At 50.7% G+C, this 24,401-nt stretch overlaps 1 protein-coding gene across 3 annotated transcripts; it reads left to right on the top strand.

Moving 5' to 3' along the window:
- The first annotated feature begins 744 nt into the window (after nt 1-744).
- Nucleotides 745-23,798, top strand: ETV7 (ETS variant transcription factor 7). Of its 3 annotated transcripts, none has more exons than XM_081828093.1 (8): nt 747-1,195; nt 2,903-3,029; nt 14,259-14,423; nt 14,806-14,931; nt 17,011-17,226; nt 18,657-18,799; nt 21,143-21,243; nt 21,347-23,798. In XM_081828093.1, the coding sequence occupies exons 1-8, from the start codon at nt 1,190-1,192 to the stop codon at nt 21,462-21,464; spliced, it is 1,002 nt and encodes a 333-aa protein (XP_081684219.1). In that variant the 5' UTR covers nt 747-1,189; the 3' UTR covers nt 21,465-23,798. The 3 variants fall into 3 exon arrangements, with proteins under 3 accessions (XP_081684220.1, XP_081684219.1, XP_081684218.1); XM_081828092.1 differs by having other exon boundaries at nt 2,900-3,029; XM_081828094.1 differs by lacking the exon at nt 17,011-17,226 and having other exon boundaries at nt 745-1,195; nt 2,900-3,029.
- The last annotated feature ends 603 nt before the right edge of the window (nt 23,799-24,401 follow it).

Here is a 24,401-nt window from a genome sequence, read left to right as displayed (position 1 = left end):
CTGAAATCAATAACACGTATGTTTTGGACCTGTGCAGGTAGATTTATTGAATATATTTCTGGTAGTGGGATTGCTGGATGAAGGCTATGTGCATTTGTAACTTTGCCAGATTTCATCTTACTGCCTTCCATGCGGTTGCCCAGTGTTCTCTCTGTTCCCCTCAGTCTCTCCAGCAGATTATGTTAGTAAACTTTTGAATTTTGGCCAAAATAACAGGCAAAAAAATGGTATCTCAAAAACTTTTATTTGCACATCTTTTATAATGAGTGAGTCTGAGCATCCTCTTCTATGTTCCCAGGCTATTCAACATTTTGTTTTATGTGGACTGACTATTCATACCCGTTGCCCATTTTTCTATTGGGTTTGCGGCCCTGTTCTTACTAGTTTCTAGGAGCTCATGATGTATCAGTGCTAAGCCTTCTTTATAACAGCATCTATAGCTTCGGAGTTTCCGCAGAAGGCTTCCCTCCTTTTCTTCGTGCAGGTGTGTTGGTTTGCCTGGGGGAGCCAGAGACCTGGGAAAAGGTGCTCGCCAGGCTCCACAGGGTACTAGGGTCTAAGTCAGGAGGAGTAGCGCAGCCGCTCTGATGGTGGGGCTCAGCGGGGATGGTGGAGCGTCCCTAGGGCCCAACGGCAGGTCGGGTTGGGGTCAGGGCCAGGAAGGTTCCTCATCCCTAAGGTCCCTCCCATCCAAATGCGGAGACACACAGGGGTGACAGGAAGTTGTTCTGTTGCTGTCCTGAGCCCAAGGACCAGGGGTTCCCTCGGCTCCCCAGATACCGCAGAATCTCACCTCCGTGCCCCTGGGAGCCAGGGCCAGGCTGCCCGAGGAGCCGTCCGAGAGCGGGAGGCTGCGAGCAGGACCGACGCCTCCCGGCTGGCGAGCACACAGCCCCCGCCGCTGCGCTCCCGCCGGGGCCGGCGCCTGCCCTCCCCAGAGCCCGCCGGGGCGGGAGTGGAAGTCGGATCCCGCTCTTTCGTTTTCGTTTCCCGGAAGGATAGCGATTACCGGAGCGCTCTGTGAGCCTGATGGCCCGGGGAACCCGAGGGCACACTACCCGGCACTTCTCGAAAGAGATTTCCTCCCACGCGACCTTCCAGTTTGGGGGGCCCAGTTAAGGGGTGAGGGAAGGAGGGCCAGTGGAGCGCTCACGACTGACGGCCGGTGGCTCTCTCACCTCCACCTGTAATGCAGGTAAGAGCCTGGCGGGGGAACCCCGCCGCGCGCGCACGCGGAGCCTCGGCCCCCCCATCCCTTCTCCACCACCTCGTGAACGTACCCATGTTATCAGAACTTTTCCTTGCTGGAATCTCACTTTCCTACACATTCCCAAACCTCACCATCCATCCCTCACCGGCCCTTCCTCCTCACTCACCTCCAGCCTCACTGTCTCTCTTCCGACACCCCCCCACCCCGGCCCCCGTGTTATATACTGCTTCTCCTTACCTCCTCCTCACCCCTACATCAACCAGTTGTGACGTCCCTGGAAGTTCCTGCGCAAACCAGACCCGAACCGCGGGCAAACGCCACCGGAGAGGGAGCCCCCACCCCTTAGCAGTCCCTCTCCATTTGCCGTATTTCTCCAGAAGCCTCAGAACCGCCCCAGAGCAGGGCCCCCTTCCCACCTCCAAAGCCTTTCTCCACCTCCTCTCTCCAGAAGAAGATTCAGATCCAAATCCATATTTTATCAGACCTCCCCCTGGCTTTCATGCTGAAGCCCAGGGCTCTAACTCTCAGTAGCTCCCGGGCTGGCATTTCCCAGGCAGTTAAAGCCCGGGAATTGGCCGGTCCTCAAGCTTGGAAGAGGATAGAAGAGTCCACAAGGGGCTTCCTGCAAGTGTGAGATCTTAGACCCTTCTCCAGCTTGGCATGTCCTGCTTCCAGGCGGCAGCCTCTGAAGCTGGGTTACCTGGGAAATAGCACCAAGGGGTGGGGGTGTGGTGTGGTGGGGGCCAGCAGTGAGAACTACCCCAAAAGGTGTTAAATCCTCCTCTGCTTTGACAGCTCCAGATCCACAGTCTTTCACTGCAGGCTGCCCTCCTTGGACATCAGGAGATGAATGTAATGCTCTTGAAGATTCTAGTTTGAGAAAATGACTTACCGGGACTGGTTTCACTTTTACTTTTCACCAGCTGGCACCTGTCGTTGGGCATAAGCCCCAAGGTTACTCCTGTTTCTACAAAATCCTGTCACTTTTTTCAGCTCCCCTTCCTGATGGATGAACCATATCACCTCTGGGGCTAAGGTGGTTGTAAAATTGTAAAGATACAGGCTTCCCTTGGTGGGACCTTGGGATTCAGGAATGTATCCTTCCTTTTTCTCCCTTGAAAACAGCATTTACTTATTTATTTTTGACTGAAAGTCTTTTTACCCTGGCCCCTCAGGTTCCCTCTGTCCTCTCACCAAGGTCCCAGTGAGTATTCCTAGGCTCTCAGATTTCCAGCTTACAAGTCAAATCTTGGCCGGGGAGCCTTCTGGTGGGTTAGGCACACGCATGAAAAACTTGAATCAGAAAGATGAAATTTATCAAGTGTTCACTCTGTACAAAATGTTGAAGGTACCAAGCTGAAGACATACTCGGTTCCTACCTTTTTAAAAAAATTTTTTTAAAGAAATTTCTTATTTATTTGAGAGAGAGAGTATGAGCAGTGGGGAAAAGCAGAGGGAGAGGGAGAAGCAGGCTTCCCGCAGAGCAGGGAGCCTGATGCGGGACTTGATCCCAGGACCCCAAGATCATGACCTGAGCCAAAGGCGGACACCTAACCAACTGAACCACCCAGGTGCCCCACAGAGATGGATGCTCTTTCCCTTTGAGAAAAATTCTTAATACATTTAAGGATGACTGAGCCTTCACCAAGAAGTCTTGTCTTTGACTGCCCTGGTTTTTCCTCTTTCTAGGAGGGAGCATTGGCCAGCTCTTCTGTGAGGCCCAAGGCAACCACACCACCCCCAGGCACCCAGGCTAGATGTGAAGCTAGAATGAACTTCCTGGGTGAAGGGGGAATCTGCAAGCTGCCAGGAAGACTCCGTGAGTAGAGAGGAGGAGAAAGGCTGATGTTTTTATTTTTATTATTTTTTTTAAAGATGTATTTATTTATTTGAGAGAGAGAGAGAGTGGTGGGGAGAGGCAGAGGGAGAGAGAGAATCTCAAGCAGATTCTCCACTGAGCATGGAGCCCGACTCGGGGCTCGATCTTATGAGCCTGAGATCATGACCTGAGCTGAAACCAAGAGTCGACGCTTAACCGACTGAGCCACCCCAGGTGCCCCAGGCTGATGTTTTTAAAGGACATAAATATGACACATAAACTTCTTACCTGAGGAACTGCCTTCCCTCCATCTGCTATTTCTTTGCTGGGTTTTCTTTAACTTTTCCTTGGTGAGGAAGTCAGAGGAGGGAAATGTGAATTCGCACTGTGGGGAATGCAGCTGCCATGGCCAAGGGTAAGGGCAGAGTGGGCAGTCTCCTCATTAGTAAGATGAGGGTTGGAATCAAGTGAGCTATGGGGTCTCTTCCAGTCTAAAGACAAGGAGTTGGGAACACTCCTTCCAATGAGGAAGCCAGATGGAGTTAAACAGTGAACAACAATTGTATGTATGTAGAACTCTCTTTTAAATAATTATGTTTAATTGTTATTGTTACAAAAGTAACATGTGCTTATTGTCAAAAATTGGGAAGTGGCAGGGAAGCATAAGAATATGTAGAATAATCAAATCCACCCAAAGACAGCCGCAGGAAACAGACTGGCCATATCTTTTAATTTCATTTTCCAAAGTAATGCTCTTGCCGGAAGGAACTCATAACCAGAGAACAGGCTATAGACTCATGTATTTATGCCTATGTTTCTTTTCGAAAGATTTTATTTATTTTTGACAGAGAGAGAGAGTGTATAAGCAGGGGAAGAAGCAGGCAGAAGGAGAGGGAGAAGCAGGTTCCCCGCTGAGCAGGGAGCTTGATGTGGGGCTCGATCCCAGGACCCTGGGATCACCACCTGAGCGGAAGGCAGACGCTCAACCATCTGAGCCACCCAGGCGCCCTATGCCTATGTTTCAACTGCCAGAGCTGAGAGGTGGAAAAGCTAAGTGACATGCCCAAGAGCACATGGGCTCTCCATGCTAAGGCCAAACCTTGGTCCTGCTGATAATCTTCTAAGAGAGTTTTCAACATACTTCCTAAGCCATAGGAATCATAGGATAGGCAGCAAGCTGACCACCGGTGGGAGGTCTTAATCTGGGTGGGGTTCTTTGGACAGGTGTGGGCAGGTACATGTGACCTGGGTTGGGAAGCATCCAGGCTACTTCTTGCTCAGCTCACCCAGTGGCTAGAACACTGCTTAATTGATTTCACTTCCTTCTGATTTCCTGGCCTTGTCCTGCTTTTTTCAGCCACCGACAGGATTGAGCAGAATCTTGGGTGTGACTTTATAGGCCTTGGGAAGACCTGGTTGCCCCCAAATGCCTCTGCCTCTGCTGTCCATAGCCTGGCACTCTTTTAATGAGGAACAGAGCCTGTGGGAAGATGGGGACTCATGGATACGAGAGGACCACAGAGCATGAAGGATGTCCTCATGCCTCAGAGTCATGGTGGAGGGAAGTAGCAATGTGATTTGGAGAGAAGAGCAAGGAGCTCTATAAAGAACCTCTGTTGCTTTGTTTTGTCCAAATGCCAAACCTGACTGGTAGCTTGGGGCTCAGGACTGTTCCAAGGAGATATTTGGCAACAGTTACATGGAGGGTAGGATTTGGGCACTGTTCCCAACCCAAGCTATGGTGTTGAGGAAAAATGGGACTTTGGGGACAGACCTGAAGACCCTGAGTGTTGCTGCTGAGACGGACCTTTGATGTCATCTTATGGCAGCTGAGGACACTGATTCTCATAGAGGGACAGGATTCTTTGCGGGTTCCACAAGGCCCTTTAGATTACCTCCTATGGCCTCCCCTATATTCAAAGACCACTCCCATAATTGGCACACCAGGTCCTAGAATGTCCACACTAGTAGAGACCCTAGATGTTGCCTTGAGTAACTCACTTGTATTCCAAATAAGGAAATTGAGGGCCAGAAGACTGTGTTCTGCCCAAGGTCAAGTAACCTTCAGTCACCTCCCTGGCTCTGGGTGCCTAGCTCAAGGTTACCAGGTAAGAGAGTACAGGAGGAGGAGTGGGGATTAAGAAAATGCAGTCATCACCTTGGTAAATAGTTATGCAAGCCTTTTAATGTTTTGAAGCCCCCTTTGGTGGGGCCCCTCTGAGATGGTTACCAGGTCCTCCTGCACATTTCTAGCGACAAGAACTTCCTCTCCTGTTCAGCCAGCCCATTCCCTGGTTACTCAACTCAGGGTGCAGGGTCATGTGATCTATTTAAAACTCCTGAGGTACTAATCCTATTGCCTTTGGTTAGATTTCTCCAGAAACAGACCCTGAAATACTTCTCCACAGAGGAGAGAAGGAAATCTAACTTAAATTCAAATTGTAGGGGCGTGTGGGTGGCTCAGTGGGTTATGTCTGACTCAGTTTCAGCTCAGGTCATGACTGCAGGGTTGTGGGATCTGGCCCCGTGTTGGGCTCTATGCTCAGTGCAGAGTCTGCTTGGGACTCTCTCTCCCTCTCCCTCTGCCCCTTCCCCGACTTGGAAGCAGGCTCTAAATAAATAAATAAATAAAATCTTAAAAAAAAAAAAAAAAGAACTTTGATTTGTAGCACTGTGGGCAACTGGAGCTCCTTCCCAGTGAGGACCTCTGGGGGGCAGTGAGAGCACACCCTGAGTCCTCCCAGCCCAGGGGTAAGGAAGCAGGTTCTTCATCTGCCCACTTCCCATCCATGATGGGCTGAGGCTGCTTCCATTGACTTCATTGCAAATTGAAAAGATCCCTCGCTCCTCTGGGGAGAAGCTGAGCCAAACCCAGCCAGGGCTTGGCTTGGCTTCATCCCCACTTTCCCATTCCTCTCCAGCTTCCCAAGTTGCCCTTTGCATTGGCTAAGTCAGGTGCAGAGTCAGGTGCTGACATTCGGCATTTGGTGGCCTTCAGAGAGTAGAGGTGAGAGCCAAGGGCCCCCAGCAGCGTCTTCTATACTTCTCATCTTAGATTTAATGACTCATATTTACTTCTGAAAATATTCAGGTAACCCAGTTCTGGCCTTTAGTAAATATCTAACAGTCTTAAAAGATAGGATACACTAAATGACTCATTTTCCTGTCAACAACATCCCAAATAAGCAAACTGCTGACACATAATGAGGGGTTGACCTTTCAGATGGCTGGGATGATGTCATCCCTCTTTCTTGAAATTGGGTTTCCATTGCTGGGCATCTCTCTGACATTTATCCTCAGTTGCCCACTTCATTCCCTCCTCCACCTCTGGCTTCTATTCTAATCATCAGGGTGATTTGCCTCAGCAGGAAGGTGAACAAACAAAACACATCTTGCTTAGCTTTTTGAGTTAACCACAAGTGGAACATGCCAACAACTTCCCTGTGGAGCTTACGTTTCTGTGTTTATTTGCCTGACAAAGATATGCAGTAGAGCAGTCCAAAGTCCATTCTGAGGATGACTGTCCTGTTTAGTCCCAGGACGTGGGCTGGGACGGAGGGGCTGGATCCACGGGGCTCCAGCACGGTGCCCTGCACTCACAAAAGGAGATTCACAATGATGCTTCCTTCTCTGGAGGTGGAGAGCCGAAAAAGATCCACATTGTCCCTCCCCCCAGTCTCTATCCACGAGGGTTACCCAAGGCCAGGGTGAGGCAGGAACTCTGAAGGCAGTACAGACCCTGGGACCACTTGCAGGAGCCAGGCTGAGGTCCCGGGGGAGGGAGTCTGGGAGGAGATGATGCAATCTCCAGGGACAGCTCAGGGGATTTTGAGAAGAGGCAGTTTAGAGATGGTCCCCAGCACAGCCGCATTTGATGACAGAGACACTGAGACTCCACCCGAGAAAGTCATCTGTGCAGCTAATGTCCAGATTTGGCCTGACACCCCAGACTTAGTTCTTGGTCCTCACTCTCTGAATTTTCCTGGAGCTCATTCCCTGGCACAAAAAGCTCTGTGAACTTGCCACTGTTGGATGCAGAGGAACTGGGGTCTCTGCATTTTGAAATTGACTTTCAAAGCTCCTAGGTGTGAATAAGCCATGGGAAGAGACCATAAAGCACCGCCTGCGATTTTCAGATGTTGTGGGCAGAGGGATGACACATCTCTGCAACTCCCTGGCCTTGTAAAACAAGGGAAAAGGCCGTTGGGGGAATTCCAGCAGATGTTCGTGCTGCTGCTCAAGTTCACATCCTTCACCTGTAGAGAGTCCCCGGGGCACTCTATTTTCATGTATACAATTCTAACAGTGCGGCTTCTTGCTTTCCTAGACCAGGGCGGCTCAGGCGCACCTGAGTCTCCCGGGAGCCTTGTTGATATGCAGATTCGGATTCAGTAGCTTTGGTGGGGGCGGGGGCACAGCCTCTAGGAAGCTGTAAGGGCCTCATTTTATGCAGCTATGTCCTAACAGTGCTTTTCAGAGTGTTTGGTCAAGACTCGCTAAGGAGTGAAACCAATTTTGTGGGTCAAAATAAGTTTTTTTAAAAAATGAAATAGACCTTTCGCGAATACTTTGGGCTCTTTATATATACGCGTGTGTGGGTCATGATATGGAATGCATTTTTTTTTTTTTTACTGCGGGTTGAGGTCAGAATGATCTGAGAAACTCTGCCCTAGATCGAGGCATATGAAAAGCAGTAAGTTAGATGGATGCAGATGCCAAGAAAGAGGTGGGGTGGGGTGGAGCGGTGAGGCTGGAGAATAGAAGTGAATGTTCTGGAGGTTTTGAGTGTTGACAGTAATGTTTTCACCTGCCAATGAAAGGGAATATGGCAAACAACAAACAGATGGGAGATTCAGAACTCTGATTTGGGAACAAAGAGCCTCCTTCTTCCTGAAGTCAGGGCTAGACCGTGTGAATCTTTGTGCAGATTGAAAAGACCCCTCCTTTCTGAAGAATCCAAGCCAAAGCCAACCAGGGCTGGGCTTGACTTCATCTATACCCTCCCATTCTTTCCCCTTAATGGTGCTTTTGTGCAGGACGCAACACAGCTGTTTGCTCTGGCCCTGCCCCAGGGTCTGGAGACCATAAAGCTGAGTGTGATTACCAAGAAAGGCAATATCAGCCAAGACAATCAGGGCAAACAATGGGATGATGGATTTGAGGACACTGGACAGACAGTGACCCTCAATAAACCAAGGAAAAACTACAGTACTCATGGCAGAGAAACAAGCTGCTCCCTCTATTTTCAGGCAGGCTCCACCAATGAGGATGCTGATAGTCATAAAAAATACCATTTGTTGAGTTTTTACTCTTGACCAGGCATTGTGCTGGGCATATTGTATATACTATGATTAAATACATTTAAATAGGCCTGGAAAGTAGATTCTTTTATTATCCCCGCCTTACAGATGTGAACGCTGGTGTTATAGTGGGGAGAATGATCTTGTCCATAGTCACCCACCAGTAAAACGGTGGGGCTGGGATTCAAACTCAGGTACCTCAGACCCTGCAGCTGTCACTCACTCTGAGCAACAACCAGTGTGGGATGATGACAGCTCCCATTTTTTAGTGGACTGGCCAAACACTTTACAGTTTCACGGATTCTTCCTGAGAACCCTGCCAGGAAGGTAGAAGCCAGCAGTTAGTTCTGATTTTGTTGCTCATGATTGGTCCAGCTCTTTTGTTCTGGAGGTCACTCTATTATCTAGCAAACTGCAGGGGTGTGGTGAGGAGTAGCTGGGAAATAGCTTTGATGAGGTGGGAAGGAGAAGCTTGAGAGGGTTTTGAAATCAGGACAGAAGGGTTTTGACTTGCTGGGGTTGATAGTTGGGAGCCATGTCAGTTTCTGGAGCAAGAGAGTCAAAGAAATGCAGTGGGAAGAGAGACCTGGTTGGGGTGGCACTGGGAGCTGATCAGGATGCCTAGAAGTCTTTCAGCTCCCTCATTTAGGCAATTTCTATTTATTGAGCCTCTGCTATGTGCCGGGCATCGTTGTAGGTGCTGGAGAGACAACAGTGACTGGGACTGGCAAAGTCTGTGGTCATGGAGCTGACATTCTAGCGGGGGATGCAGTGACTGCATAAAGAAGCAGGACACCCGGTGATAAACACGGCAGAGGGTGATGTGGCCCAGGATGGGGAGGGGAGCCATCAAGTCCTGCCCTGCTCTGGGCTGGGTGAAAGGCACTGCTGACTCTTCAGGGAGATACACGAACCCTCCAATGGTGTCTTGGACCCACAGTCCCTCCAGCTTCCCCAGCTGGGGGCTCTGTCCAGATCTGTCCCAGAAGCCGGGAACCAGCCAAGCTGGAAATCCCCAGTGAGCATGTGGTTGGGGCAGGGAGAATAAGGTGATATCAGGCTAGAGTCTTGAGATACAAAGATGGTTGATATGAGGAACTGAAAATACGGTGGATCATAGCTGAGAGAGGGAGAAGCATGGGCTGGTTTGCAGGTAAAGCCCCTGAGGGGTGGTCAGACTGGTAAGGGGAGACTCAGGCTCATCCTAGTAACGAGGTCAGGAAGATGTCCCCGGGAGGGGGGGTAGTGGACGCCTTAGATGACACTCACCAGCAATTGCTGGCGTGTGCTGGGCCCGTGTCAAGCATTTTACTCTCATCACCTCGGCTAACATAAGAGCTCCACTTATCTTGGAAAGCGCATACCACATGCCAGACACCGGTCTTTACATTGATTATCTTGTAGAATCCTGATGACAGCCCCATGTCGCTGGTACTGTCTTCCGATGAGGACACTGAAACACGTTCGTTTTGCCAGTTTCCAGCTGGCCTGGCACCATCATCAATCCTTTTTGTTGTTTCTCCTTTTCTTTTAGGGATGATTTACATACGGTCATGTGTACAGATCTTAAGTGTACCAGTGTGTATGTGTGGATTGCAGCCACCACTGAGATCAGGAACTAGACCATTTCCGGTGCCCCATGAAGCTCCCTTGTCCCTCTTCCCGGTCCATTCCCCTCCAAAGGGTGACCGCTGTTCTGAGTTCTTCCCCTAGATTAGCATCTGTTCTTGATTGCATTATTACTTCTGGCTTCTTTCCTTCAACAGAGTATCAGTGAGCTTTAAGCCATGTGTCCTGACTAGCAGTGTCTAGTACTCTGTTTTCCATTGCATGGAAACATCACAACTTGATTGTCTGTTTTCAAACTGACGGATATTTAGAATGTTTCCAGTTCTTTTCTATTATGAACAGAGCCACTGTGGACATTCGCATACATGTCTTCTGGTGGATGCATTCCCACCATGGTAGGGGTGAGATGCTGGATTGCACAGTATGGAGCCTGGGCTCCTAACCCCTGCACCATCCTGCCCCTCCAACAGCATAGCAGCCCCACCAGGCAGTGAAATGTTATCCCATTTCCCAGAGGGGGAAATTGAGGCTAAGAGAGGTTGAGTGGCTGGTAGGTGACTTGGCTAGCAAGGGGCTGAGCTGGGGACCCAGACCCTGGGGTTGGAGATTTGGCCCAGAGCTAGGTGGCTGATCCACTGCTTGGAACTTGGTCCTTCCCTGGAGCCTCAAATCCTTCTGGAAAGCCTTTTTTGCCCCTAGTCTTCTTTGAAGACACGAGGAACAGGAAGGTCCCTTTTCTGTATTTGTTGGCCTTGAGCTGCTGGCAGCAAAGGGATGAAAGGTGAGGGCAGGAGTGAACAAGAGGTAGTGAAAGAAAAACCAGATCTCACTCCGGGGTGATGACAGGCTTCATGTTCAGGTTCTACTGTGTGACCTCAGAGTCTGTCACAGACAGCTTGGGAAGTCCCCTGCCCATGTCTCAGGACCTGGTAGCAGGACCATATCTGTGGTTGATACTGTCTGCCAAGTTCACGGTTTCCCCCTCTTCACGTAGTTTAGTGTTTCCCTGGGGGCCGGGCAGCTGGAGGGTGGTGGAATCCATCCCCACCCTCTGGCCAAACACAGGACCATGTACTCCTGTGACTCAGGAATCATAGTCTTGAATTTTCAGGCTGACAACCTCAAATATCATGAAATAGGCAATCCCACAAAAATGCAATGGCTGGTGGGTCCCCCGAGCCCCAGAAGCCCTGGCTGGTTGAGGAGCCCACCCCTGATACTCCTGAATCTCGCTGTCAGGTGGCTTCCAGCTTCCACACTGCTCAGCTTTTGTGTCTCAGTCCCTTCTGTAAATCACTGGACTGATCTCCCACCGAGGCTCTAAATTCCTTTTTCCCCCAGCAAGGCATCCTTCTCCCTTCATTCCTGCCAGGTGTGGGTGTTATCATTAAAATGCTATCTCATTCTTCTCTGATTGTGCCTGTCCCTGACTAGTGAGCTGTCATGTCTTGCCACATGTTTATTAGTAGATTTGTTCTGCTGCAGAGGTTCTCAACTGGAGGCGATTTTGCTCCTCTCCCTTGGGGACACGTGGCAACGTCTGCAGACATTTTGGGTTGTCACATCTCGGGGTGTGTGTGTGTGTGTGTGTGTGTGTGTGTTTGCTGCTGACATCTAGTGGGCAGGGGCCAGGGATGCTGCTGAATATTCCACAAAGTTCAGGACAGCCCCGACAGCTAGGAATGATCAGGTGCAAAGTGTCAGTAGTGCCTTGGCTGAGAAATCCTGCTCCACTGTGAATTGCTGGTAAGATGTTTTTTCAAAAAAAAAATCAATTTAGAGATGCTCTTCATCTATGATAGACATTAGCCCTTTATCTCTCATCTGCGTTGCAAATATTTCCCTTTATTCTGCCCTCTTTTAGTTTCGTTTATGGTATCTTTTACCACACATACAAAACTCAATGTAATCAAGTGCATCTTCTACTTATGTAACAGCCTCTGAGTTTCCTGTCATGATTGAGGTTTGAGGTTCCCCCCCACCCTTGTTTAATGCATGTGGGTTTCCTATTTCCACTTTTTTTTAAGATTTTATTTTTAAATAATCTCTATGCCCAAACATGGGGTTCAAACTCACAACCCGGAGATCAAGAGTTGCATGCTCTTCCGAGTGAGCCAGCCAGACACCCCCCTATTTCCACTTCATTTTTCTAAAGGTTGTATTTATTTATATGACACAGAGAGAGACAGAGAGAAAGCGAGAGTGTGAGCGAGTACAAGCAAGGGAGGCAGCAGAGGGAGAGGGAGAAGCAGACTCCCCGCTGAGCAGGGAGCCCGAGGGGCTTGATCCCAGGATCCTGGGATCATGACCTGAGCCGGAGGCAGATGCTTAACTGACTGAGCCACCCAGGCGCCCTCCCCCACCCCCGACTTCTTTTGAGGTTTCTATTGTTTTATTCATTAAGCCTTAATCACATCTGGAACTGATCTTTGTAAATGGTGACAGGTGAAGGTCCAGATATATTTTTTTCCCAGGTGGAGAGCCAGTTGTGCTTTTAGCATAGCTTAAATTCACAGCCCTTTCCCACTGAATTAAAACCCCACTTCTATCATGTATTAAATTTACACACACACACACACACACACACTTCCGGGCTCCATCTTTTCCCCTGATACTTGTCAGTCTCAGTAATGGTGTCAGATGTCCATCACATGGCTTTGTGGTATGTAGTACCACAAAGCCCAGTTGCTACCTCTGTTCTTTTCTTCCCCCTTAAATGATTTTTCAGCCAGTTTCAGAAATTTCTTCTTCTTTATTGTTCATTCTTAAGTCCCCAAATAAAGTTAAGGGGATCCTCTCCTTCCTCCTAAGCTGGGCTGTGTTGCCCTGCTTTCTGCCTTTGTAGCTCAAGGCCCTTTCCCTCTGTGTGGCGAGCAGGATTGTCATTAGATAGTCATTGGTTACCTCCCTCCTGCCAGCCTAACTCTGTCTGTGTCCCCAGCAGGGGCACAGTGCCTGGCACATGGCCCGTGCTCACTAGGTATTGGGTGAATCGATGAACAAGTGGATGATGCACTTTTTCTTTTTTTTTTTGTAAACATGAAAATGAGTTTTATCTCTTGTGCTGATTTGGGACCAAGGCAGTCACAGGGTGGTTTAGTCTTTGTCACTGCCAAGGTATGGCCTTGGACAGGTATCTCCCCTGCCTCAGTTTTGCTACCTGTCACACCAGCCCTGATGAGCCCTGAGCTCCTCCCACTGTCACATGGCCAGGATCCTGATAGGGCTGAAACACTCTTGGGAGGAGAAGCACCATACAAAGCAAAGCAGCAGGCTACCATCATGGCGGGCCAGTGCTGGGGGCCCCAATAGTTTTAGGGGCCCACAAAAATGTTCTGATTTCTTTTAAAAATCAAGAGAGAAAAATGAACTTTTAGGCAGAAGAAAACATTTTAATATATAACAATATACTTGTCTTTCTACCAATGCAGTCATAAAATAAAATTTTAAATACATTTTAGGGGAGGAAGGGGCCTAGGAAGGCAAGAGTACCAGAGCCCACAAAAGTCACAAAGTGGCCCTGTTAAACACAACCCAGATGAGGGGGGTAAATAATTGGCATTAGGAGCATAATAGGCCCAGGCAGAGTAGACATGTGAGGAAGAGGAATAAAAGAAAGCAACTTCTTGTCTGGGTATTGCCAGAGGCAAGAACACACAAGCTGGAAACGGGTGTAGGAGACTTCTTTGTCCCCTGGGCTGTTCCCTGAGCAAACCCAGACCTGAGCTGGCACAACAGAGTGGAAGAGTGTGGCAGCCAGACAGACCTGGATTCTGGGCCTGGCTGTACCTCGTGCTACCTGTGTGACCCCGGGCTAGTCACTTAGCATCTGGGAGCCTCAGCTTCCTCATTGGGAAAACAGTAACAATAACACGTCTTCTTCACAGGACACCATCACTCAACACAGGTCTTTGGAACGCCTCCGCTGGTTCAGGCGCTGTCCTCGGTGCTGAATACATACACTGATGTGTCCTAGCACAACCAGCCCAGTGCCAGGCACATAATAGTTCCTCAGTAAATATCTGTTGAATTAAGAACTGGGAAACAGACTGGGGTGAGGGGGTACCAAAAATAAAATAAGTGAACACATACATAATGCATAGATAATGATAAACATAAACATATAACTATATGAAGTGCAATGACAAGGAAAGTGAGGTGCCAGGAAGGAAAAGAACAGGACATGGTGAAAAACGGGGAGACAGGACAGGAGAGCATCTGCTCAGATGTAGCATTCTGGGTGGGCTTCTCGGAGGAGGTGACATTCCAGAGAGGGCCTGAAGTGGCCGAGTGATTGTTGAGGGGAGAGCTCCTGCCCCTGCCCTGTGCTCTCTCCCAGTCCCTGTCCCTGTGGTTGCAGGCATCCAGCCGGCACTCTGGAGCAGGGAGGACGTGTTGCACTGGCTGCACTGGGCTGAGCAGGAGTACTCTCTGCAGCGCACTGGGGAGCATGGGTTTGAGATGAACGGCCGAGCCCTCTGCATTCTCACCAAGGATGACTTTCGGCTTCGTGCACCTGGTTCAGGTCAGGGGAACTCACTGGATTCCCTCTAAAACGTTCTGATGGAAACCCAGGTAGGCCCAGGGAGGGAGATGGAGGGAGATGGATGCATTGGTTGGAGGAGCATGCTCACCTCTCACCATGGCAGACGTCCCCTTTTCCATAAATGTTTGCCTGGTGGTTCCTCACAAGAGCAGGCCTGCAGCAAAGGAATCTGTTTGGCTCTTGTTTGCAGAGCCCTGAGCTCTGTCCTGCTGTCACTTGGCCCTCCCCTTCCCTGTGGCTCTTGTCTCCCCTACCCATTTCCACTCTGCCGCCTCTCATCTCATCAGCATGAAGCTTGTGATTGACCCCAGCCCTCACCCCAGAGGCAGGCAGCCAACCCGCTCCCTTCCTTCACCCCTAGGTGACGTCCTGTATGAGCTGCTTCAGTACATCAAGACCCAGAGGCAAGCCCTAGTGTGTGGACCCTTTTCTGGAGGGGCCTTCAGGCAGAAGACGCCCACTCAGCACTGCCTCTGCCTCCTGGAAGGTGAGGAGGCTCTTCTCAGAGCTCTGGGACCCTCTCCCAAGTTGGCCTCTTTGGGAGGGCAGGGCTTCCTCCAGGCAACCTAAGGGAAGAGGCAGCTGTGTGGGCTGAGCTCCCAGCTCCCCTCTGCCCTGCCTCCTCAGCCCTTGTGACTCTCCCAGCAGCCCTCTGCCTTCCATCTCCTCATTTCTCTGCTCTCCTCTCCAGCAAAGAATTTCCTCTCCTCCTGGTCTCCCTGTGGAACTGTTCTTGTCAGGGACTCTAGAAGCCTGAACGTGGGCATGTCCACATCCACTGTCAGTCCTTATTCACTGTCACCTCTCATGGCCTACAACCTAGTGGATCATTCCCCCTCCCCTCAAACTCTTCCCTTGGCTTCCAGAACACTCCACGGTCACTCCTTCTCAGTTTCCTGGCTTCTCTTTTTCTCCCTTACTTTTCAGTGTTGGGGTACCCCATGGCCCAGGGGGCCTCTTCTTTATCTGCACTCATACCTAGGGTGCTAAATACCATCTAGTACTGATGATCCCTACATATGCCCAGACCTCTGTGAATTCTAGACTTTCACACCCCACACTGCCTACCCTACACCTTCCCTGGGATGTCTAATGGGCATCTCAACCCTAAAAGCTCCTAAAGCAAACACCTGATTCCTGCCCCACCTTCCTCCCCACAACCCTGCTCCTCTTCCAGGCCTCCTCATCTCAGCAAACTGCAATTTCATCCTCTCAGTTGCTCTGGCCAAAATGTTGGATGTCACCTTTGATTGCTTTCTTTCTCTCCCACTCAAATCCCAACCGTCAACAAGTCCTGTTGGCTCTACCCTCAACATCTATCCAGAACCTATCCACCTCACACACCTCCACTGCTGCCCATGGCCCAGCCCCCATCACCTCTAGAGAATCTCCTCATTGGTGTCCTTGTTTTCACTCTTGACCTCCTATGATCTATTCGCAATAGAGTAGCCAGAGAGCTTCATAAGTCAGATCATGTCACTTCTCTGCTCAAAATCTTCCAATGGCTCCCACTGCACTCAGAGTCAAAGCCACAGTCCTTATGATGACCTCCTGCCATCTGCTGAACTCTCCCACCCCTTTCCTCCTTACTTATGCTGCTCTAGCCACACTGGCCTCCATGTTCATTGAACAAGCCAGAGACACTCCTGCCTCAGGGTTTCTGCTCTTGCTGTTCCCTCTGCCTGGCATTCCCTCCTCTAGATACCCACATAGCTCACTCCTCTACTTCTTCAGATGTCTGTTAGATGTTAACACTTCAGTGAGACCTTCTCTTACCATCACGTACCCCTGTCTTTCCCAGGATTCCCTCTCTGCCTTATAGTGCTTTATTCCATCCCCCCTCATATTGTGTACTGTTTCTATTTCCTTTTTTATTTTTTTTAAAGATTTTTTAATTTACTTATTTGACAGAGAGAGAGATAGCGAGAGCAGGAGCACAAGCAGGGGGAGTGGGAGAGGGAGAAGCAGGCTTCCCGCTGAGCAGGGAGCCCGACGTGGGGCTCGAGCCCAGGACCCTGGGATCATGATCTGAGCCGAAGGCAGACGCTCAACGACTGAGCCACCCAGGCGCCCCTATTTCCTTTTTTATTTTAATCATCTCTCTCCCTTTCCAACCCCCTGACTTCTTCCACCACTACAATATAAGGTCCATGAGGGCAGGGGCTGTTTTTTAGTTCAGTGATATGTCCCCAAGATTTTTAGAACAATGCTTGGCTCACGAAGGTTCTCAACAATTATTTATTGGGTGGATGGAGAGGGCATAGGACTGAAATACAAGGCACCTGGATTCTGGTCCTGGTTCTGTCACCCCTTGGCTTTGCAAACAATTTTACAGATGAAGGAATGGGTTTAAGAGATTGAGTTACTGTCTGGGAGCTGGTGTTAGCACCTGGGCTGTCTGGCCCTCACCCATGCCCTCTGTGCCTCCCTGACCTTCCAGCTGGGGACTGGATGGAGGAAGAGCATTATGAGTGCTGCCCCACAGGGCTCCCAGGCATGCCATTGAGTGGTCTGGGCTGGGGGAGGCTCTGAGTCCACAGAATCAGTGATGCTTATCTGCTTGCAGAGGGGACTGGGCCCCCTCAGTTGGCCCCCCGAAGGGATCTCCTGCAGCAACCATCACACCTGGGGCTTGCCAGCTCCTTGAGTCCCTTGGCCAAGGGGCCCCTTGGCAGGGAGGTGTCCCTCAACGTTTCTCACTGTGCGGAGCTGGGCTGCAGGGCTGAGGGATCCTGCTCCTTCCCCACCATACCGCAGGCCCCCATTGATGGCAGGATCGCTGGTGAGTAGGAGGCTGTGTGCCCCTGGCCCAGAGGGAGGTGTGCTGAGGCCAAGTCCCAGAGGGTGGCGGGTGGCAGGGAGGAGGGTTGTTTTGAGCTGGGGAATGAGAGAGTCTGTGCTGGGCTGTCGGGGGGGATATGGTGACTGTCCCGTGTGCCGGCCACAATCTGGCTGCAGCAGGCAGGGCTGCCCAGGGTCGCCAAGCCTGCCCTGTCTCCAGGGCAGGGACAGTGAAGCCGGTCATAGTCAGACAGTGAGATTGGCATGGCGTATTCCTCTCCTTTAAATTTTTATTTATTTATTTTTAAATGGTTGGGTACTTACTATGTGCCACGCGTGATTCTGAGAACTTTATTTAATCCCATACCAGCTTTTGGAGGTCAGTATTAGTCCCATTCTATAGGAAGGAAAACGAGGCACGGAGACGTTAAGTGACTCCCCCAGGATCAATCACATAGCAGTAAGTGGCAGAGCTGGGGTGTGAACCCAGGCCGCCCGGCTCCAGAGCCTGAACTCTTACCAGGCGACACACTTCCACTCCACATTCATAAACTGCCTGCCTTTCCAAGGGGTGTTTTGTTTTGTTTTGTTTTGTTTTTTAGCCGTGCCAGTGCCTACATTTGTTCTAAGATACCATAGAAGGGGCAGAAGCCTGGTTTTTGGGTTGGAAATGCCTGGGAAGCACTAAAACACAAGTATCAGGTCTTTTTTAATGATAATGCTTACTATTCTTTGAGCACTTACTCTGTACCAGGCACTATGCCAAGGGCTCTTGGGTCTATTATGTTACTTAATCCTCATATCACCATCTATAAGGAAACTGTGGCTCAGAAAAGGTTAGGTAATCTGCCTGAAATGACCCTGCTGGGTGGCCCAGGGAGGGGACCTAAAGCTCTTGCTCCCAGGCCCCCTCTGTCACTTGCCATCCATGATGGCACATTTGATTTTCTCATGCCTCTCACGAGGGGGCTCGACAGGATGGATTTAACAATCCCAATTCAACAGAGAACCGGGCAAAGGGCAGAGAGGGATCTGGAGGCAGGTTCAGCCCACTGGCCACCCTCCAGCACCCCCACCGCCTGCCCTTGCCACCTGCCCCCATGTGAAGGGCGTTGGCTTTGACATCTGCCGAGCTGGGTTAGACTCCTCGGTCTGCGTGTCACTTCGGAGCGCAGTGACTGGGACCTGTCCATACCTCTCTGAGCCCGTTTCTTCATCTCTTTGTGTGGATAAAGGTAACCACTTCCCAAAGTTGGGGTGAATAAATGAGACCATGAGCTCCCACACGTGGCTGTTCCTGTTGATCTGTCGTCTTGATCATCCCACTGCATGCCTGGGCCCCAGCCTAGAGAGCCCCAGAGCTCCTTCCTAATGTCTGTCCTCACGGCCCCAGGAAAGCCCCCTGTCTGGACCCCTTGTGTTCAATTGCAGACTGCCGGCTACTGTGGGATTACGTGTATCAGCTGCTCTCGGACGCCAGGTACGAGCCCTACATCAGGTGGGAAGACAAGAATGCCAAGATCTTCAGAGTTGTGGATCCAAACGGGCTTGCCAGACTCTGGGGAAACCATAAGGTAAACCGCAGCCCGCAGGCGGGATGGCCTCCACACATCCAGAAGAGGACAGAGCAGGGGTTCAGAGTGGACCCGTCAGCACTAGGGGATGGTCCTCAACTGACGGGGGGTGGGGTGGGGGTTCACCAGCAGCTCCAGAAGTGTTGGGATCATTTTATTCTGGGAGATCCTGAGGGCTCTCCGGTTACTTCTTGAGGATGGGGACCGTCCCTGAAACTCAGGAGTCTTGCCTTCTACGCGCTCAAACCCACCTTTGCTTAGCACTTGAGACTCTCAAAGTATTTTTACTTGAATTGCACCGCATACACTGTGGGGTGGTTAGGCCAGATGAGGAGACTGGTTTCTGGGGGGACCTGGGGTAGAAACCCAGGTCTCAGGCCCTGCGGGAGCATCTCGTGTCAGCATTCCCCATGTGAGGAATGCCCATACCTAAAGGGACGTTTGCCAGAGGATTTTAGGTGGTTTACTCCAAATTCTACTAATTAAGTATTTATTTTAGTAAGAATTAGGATTAAAAGTTTTAACTACAATGTCAATCTCTTGATTTCCAGTGGTGATATTAAGCAAGTGTCCTTGTCTATAAATAAATTCATTTAACTAAAAAAGGAGTCTTTTTTTAAAAAAAAAAGGAGTCTTAAAAAAAAACAACTATTAGCAATCATGGTGATCTGTAATAGATAGCATTTCCTAACATGGCATGGCATTTGATCAGCAGGCACCGCTCTGAGGGCTTTCCCTGTATTAACTCATTTAATCCTCAGGCCGCTTGGTGAAGTAGACACCTGGTGAAGTAGACACCAGAGGGGAAACAGAAACCCGTAGTGGTTTCTCCAAGAGTCTGCAGCCAGTAGATGGCAGAGCACGGACTTGAACAGAGTGTGTGGCTCAGGGCTCCCCTCTATTTCAAAGATTGATTGATTGATTGATTTGCTGGCGGGGGGCTGGGCAGAGGGAGAAGAAGAAAGGCATACTCCCTGCTGAGCAAGGAGCCCCACGTGGGGCTCGATCTCATGACGCTGAGATCACGACCCAGGCGGAAACCAGGAGTTGGGCGCTCAACCCGACTGCGCCACCCAGACGCCCCGCGGTGCTCCACTCTTGTTGCCTCTCCGTGGTGCTGGTGGCTGGAAGGATACAAATGACTTGAGGCTGGGTGTGTTTACCTGATCCAATCCCCATATAGTACAGGGAGGGAAACCGAGGCCCAGAGAGCAGCAATTCCGTTTAATGAGCATATGCTACATGCCAAGCACTGTGCAAAGTGCTCCCATGGAATAACTAGTTTAGTCCTCCCGACATACCTGCGAGAGGGACGTTCTTATCCTCATTTGGTATCTGGGGAAACAGCTGCAGAGGCAAACAAACTTATTTGAGTTCCCGCAGCTGCCAAATGGTGGAGCCGGGGCTTAAGGTGACACTAAAGCCCAGCCTCTTTGCCCTTACTCTGCACTGCCCACCCCTCAGAGAGAGGAAAAAATAAAACGACTTGGCTAAAGTCACGCAGCTCATGGTGAGCTCCTCCTACCACTGTGTTCCCCTTACCATGCTGTCTCTCCGACTGTGTTTCCAACGAAATATATATGTATTTGTTACTACTTATGACATTTGCTATTTAAAAGCAACGCATGAAGGGCGCCTGGGTGGCTCAGTCGATTAAGCGTCTGCCTTCGGCTCAGGTCATGACCTCGAGGTCCTGGGATCGAGTCCCGTGTCAGGTTCCCTGCTCAGCGTGGAGTATGCTTGTCCCTCTGCCCCTCCCTCCGCTTGTGCTCACTCTCTCTCAAATAAATAAATAAGATCTTTAAAAAAAATAAAAATCAATAAAAGCCACAGGTGATTTACTCTTGTCCTGTGGTTCTCAGCCCAGTAGGTAGTGCTCATTATTTCTCCTCCAACCCTCCCCTGGCTTTCTCCTTCCAAACTCAAGAGAGCTCTCATAAATGCCCACAGAACTCTGGGCTGAGGGGCTTAAGAAACAAGCCAGTTAAACCTGCTCCTTTTTTTTTTTTTTTTTAAGGAAATGGGGAGGTGGAGGATGGGAGGCAAGGAGACAGAGACAGATACTTTTTTTTGAGAGGGAGAGAGTGAGAGAGAGCAGGGGGAGGGGCAGAGGGACAGGGGGAGAGAGAGAAGCTCAAGCAGACTCCCCACTGAGTGCAGAGCCTGACGTGGGGCTCGATCTCCCAGCCCTGAGATCATGACCTGAGCTAAAATCAGGAGTCGATGCTTAACCGACTGAGCCACCCAGGTGCCCCCAAACTGCTCCTTTCCAGGTATGGAAACTGAGGTCTGGAAGGAGCAGGGTGGGAGAGGAGGGTGCTGTGGGACCGCTTTACCTTCTAGAACCGGGTGAACATGACCTATGAGAAGATGTCTCGTGCCTTGCGTCACTACTATAAGCTGAACATCATTAAGAAGGAACCCGGGCAGAAACTCCTGTTCAGGTGAGTAGCTTAGGGGCCAAGGGGAAAAGGGGAAGCAGAGGGGTTGGGTGGGCTGGAAGCGGCTGGGGCAGGGGCTGATTTGCACCTGGGGCCTGAATTCCAGATTTCTGAAGACACCTGGGAAGGTGAGCCAGGACGAGGACAGCCGCCTGGAGCAGCCAGAGAGCCAGGAGCAGGACAGGATGGATTTCAAGGAGGAGATGCTGGAAGTCTCTCCATGAGGGGCAGGAGGATTCTGGGCACCAAGCACTGATGGGACAGAAACTGTCTCCCTTGAAGGCAGCTAGCTGCCTGGTGGTCTCCACCTTCCTCACGGATCAGTAGGGATCCCCAGCGGGTTTTGCACTCATGAGATCATAACCATTGTCTCAGACCTCAAAGCTGCCTGGGCACCTGGGAGGCTGAGAACGGGGAAGCCTCACATTCTGGACACTGTGGGGGGCATCGTTCTTGGGTAGGGTAGCACTGGGGCTCAGTGGGGCACGGGGAGTGAACCCTCTCTCTGCCCTACCCCTTGCTACCTGCGCAGCTTGGGAGCGGTAGCGGGGGGCTGAGAGAACAACCAGCCCAGCTCCTTCAACTTACAGAAGAAGGTAGCCGAGGCCCCTCACTGAGCCTTAGCTCTTTCCTAAAAGGGACATCCTCCTGAAAACCCCCGCTCTGGGGGCTGACGCTGGCATATGGGAGAAAGGAGTCCCCTTCGTCGGTCTTAGTAATAAGATCACAATGTTAACTGACATTTAAGTGCTCACTGTGTAGGACCCTTAGCTCACTTGTGCTAAGGGTCCTACACATATTTTATCTCATTCCATTCACACGCCAAACCCCTGAGGTTTAAAGATGGGGAAACAGAGGCAAGGCTTGCAGAGCTGGGATGTCTCTCCAGAACGCAGTGCTGTTCCTTGGCTGGTTGGTTGGTTTTAGTGACTCTGCATGGATGGGACACTTCTCAAGCCAAGGTCATGGCCCTGCCTCTCTGCCCTCGGCATCTCTGCTGAATGGTTCACCTCACTTGGCCCAACCTTCTTTCCTGTTTTCAGTCCTTTGTTGATGTTGTGACTATGACCCAGTGGGGATCGCCACGGCCCCCTGCACGTGGCCTCCTGTGCTCCGGGACCTGCACCTGCTACGTGACCTTGGGCGGGTTGTTGTCCCTTCTCAGGAGCCTCAGGCTTCCCGCCCGTAAAATGCAGATGCTATTCCTGACCTGACCTCACAGGATTGCCAGAAATCTCCGTAAGACAACATTGGTGACATGCTTAGCGTGTGCCTGCTCTGTAGGAAGCACTTAGTCCGTGTTCATGAAGAACACTCTGCAAACCCAACTGCCCAAAAGCGTGAAAGTGCCCCTGGGCTATTGGTTCAGTTTCTCTTCTCCCTGATGCCCCAGGAGTGGCTGGGGCCTCGCGAAGGGGTCAGAACCTCTGCCCTGTGACCCTTCCAGTAAGGTTTGGGGGAGAAAGGGAAGGGGGTGTTTTCACTTCATTGAAAAGAGAACTTCTTGGATTCACATCTTCTTTCTGGGCAGGAAGAAACCTCTGCCGCTCGCCCCCGGGAAGGTCAGGAAATTCCCCCGTCTGGCGGAGCCTGAGCTGGCTCTAAGTCACTGTGCAGAAGCTGATAAGGATTCCTGGACTTGGGCACTCAGAGCTGTGACCACTCCTAAGCAGTGCTTCAGTCCTGACTGAGTCCCGCCCCGGGCCCTGGACACTTCCATGCCAGAGCGGCCGGGCAGGTGACCTTGGCATAAAGGCTCAGTACGAAAATCCTTGGTCCCTTTCCTCTTCCTCGAAACTGTTCCATCTCCTTTGACTTTGGTCCAGGATGAACCCGTGCTCCCTAGCTTTTCTCAGCATCTCTAACCCAGAACTCCACAACTGGACTGGGAAAGACTGTCAAAATCCATTCATCCAGTCTCTTCTCTTATTGATAAGGCCACTGAGGCCAGAGACTGGCTCAAGACAAACAGCCCAGCTCAGCCTGGTGGACTCTTCATGCTGCCTCATAAGTCACTTCTTCCAGGTACGACATTGGCATTGGCCTGACATTCGTTACTGGTTGTCAATAACTGTGTATCCCAGGGAATATGTCTTCACCCGGGGTGATGAATGTCACCCAGCGCTGGGGCCACTGGGACCTGGGCTTGGGCAGAGTCTACCACCCCAGAGCCCGGATGCCCGGCCTCCCCACTCAGCCCCGGGGGGAGTCCACCCTTTCTCATCTCCCCAGGCATGTTAGGCTCGGGTCTGGGATGTACACCTGGGTGCCAGGTATAAAAGGATTCATCTAGCCCTTCCCTCTACCAGTATTAATGGTCCACTTGCTGCCTACGTGGCACAAGGTGAAGCTCTGGGTTTACAACCATTTTTTGACACAGATTCCTGAAAAGTGGTGGGTCACTGAAAACATGTCAAAATGGGCTTCCTCACAGATCATTTTAAAAAAGCAGGATGTATATATTCTCATGATTTGCAAAAGTAGCCAGCCATGTCTGTCTCTTATTTATTTATTTTTTGCCAGAAGTCAACAGTAAATAAATAATTTATTTAAAAAACTGAGTGTGTTAACAAGTTCATTAATGAAATAAATGACACAAGTCAGGTCTCCATCCAGTCGAGCCACTTACAGCATTCACCCGGGAGCACGGGCTCCATGATCCTCTGTCCCTGCCGGGGTTGTGGATTCTTGCCAACAGTCTTTTTCCATCGCAGGAAAGTTCCACTTCTCCCTGGCTTTACCGCGATGTGATTGACATACAACACCGTGTAACTCTGAGGTGACAACATCTAACACTTCCTTCAATTCTGGTGGCCCTGCCACTTCTCGGGCTCTTACGGGAAGCCTGGGCTGATGCTGGTGACCTATTGTCTCTCTCGTGGAGGAGCCTAGTGGTGACCACCGTTCTTGGCTTCTTCCTCTGGTCCCTCCCCATGACGTCAACCCGCATTTTCTACTCAAGTGTTTGCTCTGAAGTTTTAGAGAGATGCACAGAAAACACACACAGTTACAGAGCAAGGGCTTGATACCTCCAGACTATCCAGCATCAGGCAGTACATGCAGAGGCACTCCTGGCTCAGAAGGAGTCTGGGGAATGGCCCGTCCCTCCTCTGCCGGCTTGGCCACTCGGTGGGACTTCTGAACTAAGCTGCCGCCGGGTC

This window comes from Leptonychotes weddellii, chromosome 8 (genome assembly GCF_054177405.1).
Source record: "Leptonychotes weddellii isolate Sample4059 chromosome 8, ASM5417740v2, whole genome shotgun sequence".
Lineage (NCBI taxonomy): Eukaryota > Metazoa > Chordata > Mammalia > Carnivora > Phocidae > Leptonychotes > Leptonychotes weddellii.
Note: the sequence above shows the minus strand (reverse complement) of the source record. Positions and strands in the feature narration are given on the sequence as shown.

What these genes read in the sequence shown, in the direction of transcription:
- ETV7 (XM_081828092.1), top strand. An exon ending in CATTGATGGCAGGATCGCTG is followed by an intron (nt 17,227 to 18,656) that starts GTGAGTAGGAGG and finishes GTTCAATTGCAG; the next exon opens with ACTGCCGGCTACTGTGGGAT. An exon ending in GGGCAGAAACTCCTGTTCAG is followed by an intron (nt 21,244 to 21,346) that starts GTGAGTAGCTTA and finishes CCTGAATTCCAG; the next exon opens with ATTTCTGAAGACACCTGGGA.